The sequence below is a fragment of the Anoplophora glabripennis genome, unplaced genomic scaffold (assembly GCF_000390285.2).
Source record: "Anoplophora glabripennis isolate ALB-LARVAE unplaced genomic scaffold, Agla_2.0 scaffold1282, whole genome shotgun sequence".
NCBI classification, from domain to species: Eukaryota; Metazoa; Arthropoda; class Insecta; order Coleoptera; family Cerambycidae; genus Anoplophora; species Anoplophora glabripennis.
Window position 1 is genome coordinate 56573 of NW_019417660.1, and position 3885 is coordinate 60457.

The window sequence follows — 3885 nt, forward strand, 5'->3', positions numbered from 1 at the left end:
TCTGTTTAGTAGAGTGGACATATGTATAAGATCTGAATAAAAAAACTAATTTTCAAAGAAAAAAATTGGGAAAAAGGAATAGACTGAAAGCTTATATCTCAAGAATATAAGTATTGATGAGTATACGTGGAGGAGGTTGAACTGTCATTTCATGGCTAGAATAAACTTTTAAGTTTTGTTCCCATCTTCATATTACATGTATATTAGATAATATGGATGACAAAAATGTAATTAGTGAAATAAAACGTATTTCTAAAAATATTCACTATACTTATTTTCACCATGCTTATGAGCCGTGTTTATTTATTTTCTAGTTATTTCCCTATCAAATTATTACTTATAGGGAAATAAAGCAAACCACAGGAATTATTTTGCATTTATCATTTTTGTTTCTACTGACGCCTCAGTTACAATTTACCCTATTCTACGGTATGTGCACCATCAAAATAGTCTACCAGTACCTATGTTAAATTACCGCCAGTTATTTTTTGATATACACTGTAGTCAAAACTCGACTTCAAAAGACCTTAGACATATTTTGTCTATATTTACAGGAAGTTTTTTGCATATCTTGCCAAACTGCAAGTTGGAGGAATCAGAGGTTGTTTTTGTCAAATATTTTTAAGAAATGCCATACATACCTACCTGTTACTTTCACATAATATTTACAGGAAGTAGAACAAATCCTCTAAAAATATGGAAGTAAATAAAAATTAAAAAAAATTTTCAATTGTTTATTCAACATCTCCCTGTGTTTCAGGGATCTTTAGAGTAATTGATATTTAGATATGGCACAATTTAAAAAATACTTATCATTTTACTTTTCAAACTTATTCAAATAGATGCGACTCAGTATTTGCACCAAAAAATATATGCTGCGTCTTAATTTTTAGCTTGTGGTGGAATGGACAACATGTGTACAATTTACGACTTAAATAATAAGGATGCTAATGGAATAGCTAAAATGGTTAGAGAACTAGCTGGATATGATGGATTTCTTAGTTCTTGTCGTTTTCTAAGTGATAAATCAATTATCACAGGATCAGGTGACATGAAAATGTGAGAATGTTAATTTTTTCTAAGTTTATTTTAATTCTATTACAATTTATAAGTTTTAAAATATATAGACTTAAGATCCATTAAAAAGCTGTTAAATTCGAGGTTAAATTGTCTCATATTACCATATTATACAAAATATATTTTGTAAAATTTAAAATTAAATATCAATTTTCAGTATCTCCTGCAGTATGTAGGTACCTACATATTTTGCACCCCACCTACCGCTATTATTTTTATCAACAAAGCTGTCAAAATACATTAACTATTGCAAACCTATATTTTTTCCATAGTCGAATAGAACTTTCTTATGAATAAGGTTTATCTCTTATAGTAAAGGGTATGGTTAAACGAAAAAAAATTCTAATATGTTAGATTTATAATCATGCTCTTTTGATCATATATCACATCTTTCTGTCGTTCTATGTTCTATTGATTATGTGAAAATGTACAAGGTGTTCAATTTAAAAGCAAGCTTTGATACCTTGGCGACATTTGTGGAGTGCAAAATATAAAGAAATGGTATGTAGATATTTTTCTAATATAATTTCTGTTCTGTTCTTTCAATGACTTTTTCTTTTTTATAGCTGCAAGTGGGATTTAGAAACAGGAAAGAAAACATCTGACTTTATAGCTCACAATGGAGATGTAGTATCTATTAGTTTATCACCTGATGGAAACAGTTTTGTGACAGGAAGTGTAGACAAAACCTGTAGATTATGGGACATACGAGAAGAAAAACCCAAACAAACGTTTTTTGGACATGAAGCAGATGTTAACTCAGTGTGTGTATGTACATTATTTATTTCCTCATATACAAAGCGAAACCTTTTAATACTAAATTAATACCCATTCTAAAAGTGTATAGAAAAATCATTATTTAATACTAAAAAGAAACAAATAAAAATAAAGATATCCGGATGATCCAAACCAGATATAGGCTTTCTATAGATCGTTTCATACTGCTTTAGTGACATTTTATTAGAAATAAGTAAAATAGATAAAAATGGGCTAATTTGTTGATCAAAATCCAGGAAATAACAGGAAATGGTCACAATTTTTTATATTATATCTTTTATACATATTTTTCCCACTTCAGTTCAAAATTATTCTTTAAACACTTCTACGCTATCTTAGTTAAAGTTTTATTAATCTACACCTTTTCTATAATAAAAAAAAGTCAATGTAACAATTTTTGTTACCCGGAACCCTAACTACTGTTTAACAGGAATCTTGATAAAAATTTTTACCCCACTGACATTAATAAAGCTTGTAGTCCAATCAATAGGTAGAAAAGCTTACAAAAAATACCACTACGAAAACACATTTGCTGTCCAAAATGTACCTAGATTTCCCCTATAATCATGGTAAAAATTAAAATATTCTCGTTTATTCTCTTGTCTTATTTTTTTGAGGATAATATAAAAAATAAAATATTCTACCGTCCAAAAAGTCCAAACCCAAGAGAGCCACATATCATTTTCGAAGGAATTCGATGCGCTGAACACGATCCTGTATCCTATAAACTCAATGATTGAAGTACAATATAATTTTACTATTTTACTATTTTCTATTAATGAAAAAAATGTTCTTGCTGAAATAAATTTTGGCTAAAATGTGATCCATTTTTGCATGACTCATACAAAAAGAACTACGATCCTATGGTTTGGATCATTAAAAAACAATAGGTAGAACACTGTTTTCATTCCAGCAAGAATTTGAAGTGCTTCAAACAAAATTTATATGTTACAATTTTAGTTTCATCCAAGTGGTTATGCATTTGCTACAGGATCTGAAGACAAATCAGCACGACTATTTGATATCCGAAGTGACCAACAAATTGCTGTGTATAAACCACCCACACCTAATAGTGGTTTTACATCTTGTGGCTTATCTATTAGTGGTAGAATATTATTATGTGGGTCAGATGATAATAATGTACATATGTGGGATTCCTTGAAAACTCAATACAATGGTAAGAAAGATGTAAAAACATTTGAATTATCTATAAATGATTATTAATTAATTAAATTATTAAATAATTAAAGTCCCTAATAATAGTAAATAAAAACATTATTTGTAATTTATAATTATAAATAGTATTTTATAAAATTTGGAGGATGTCACAATTTATAGGTGTACCTACAGGCTATTAACATAATAAATAATAAATAAAAGGCAAATGAAGTTCAAATATAAAAAAAACCACAGGAATAAACATATTTTTTAGACACTATAATTTTGTTAAAATTGCAAATCCTTAAAATCAATTTTTTCTATAATTTTTGAAAAATAGCAATTTTTTAAATTTGAAAACATGTCATTCTACTTCCGTCAAAATTATTCTATACCAATTCCCATTGAGATTTATTCACTTTTAAATTCGTTCTATTTTATTTTATTTTTTGTTTGTTTATTTTTTGTTTGTTTATTTTTTGTTTTTTAATTTCTCTAAAATCAAAAAATCATAGTGTATTAAGTGTACCAAGTCAAGTAATAAACTAGTCCTGTTATTAGATTTTGGATAGAAATACATATTACAATATAGTTCTCAAACATTAAAAAATATCGTAGGCTTAGGATTTGCAATTTTGATAAATTTATAGTTTTTAAAGTTTAGTACCTTCGGCCAAAATTAAGCCGAAGGTACCGTTCGGGACGTCGATGGACTTAACAAATCTAATCAAATTAGGGCTAAATTAGCTCCTTAACACTACAAATAACAAATAACATTGCCAAATTACAACAAAATTGGATAAACGGTGTTTAAGATGTTTACGAAATAGCATTTTTTTTTATAAAAAAGATCTTGAAAATGAAGCATCTGCG

The 3885-nt window shown here is 27.8% G+C and overlaps 1 protein-coding gene across 1 annotated transcript; it reads left to right on the forward strand.

Moving 5' to 3' along the window:
- The first annotated feature begins 896 nt into the window (after nt 1-896).
- On the forward strand, nt 897-3197 carry LOC111692443 (guanine nucleotide-binding protein subunit beta-2). Its single transcript, XM_023456457.1, has 3 exons — nt 897-1059; nt 1644-1845; nt 2815-3197. The coding sequence occupies exons 1-3, from the start codon at nt 905-907 to the stop codon at nt 3076-3078; spliced, it is 621 nt and encodes a 206-aa protein (XP_023312225.1). The 5' UTR covers nt 897-904; the 3' UTR covers nt 3079-3197.
- The last annotated feature ends 688 nt before the right edge of the window (nt 3198-3885 follow it).

Bases quoted from the DNA above. Each gene is read 5' to 3' on its own strand.
- LOC111692443 (XM_023456457.1), top strand. From the start codon at position 905: ATGGACAACATGTGTACAATTTACGACTTAAATAATAAGGATGCTAAT. The intron at 1,060-1,643 runs GTGAGAATGTTA...TCTTTTTTATAG, and splicing joins GGATCAGGTGACATGAAAAT to CTGCAAGTGGGATTTAGAAA. The intron at 1,846-2,814 runs GTATGTACATTA...TTACAATTTTAG, and splicing joins CAGATGTTAACTCAGTGTGT to TTTCATCCAAGTGGTTATGC.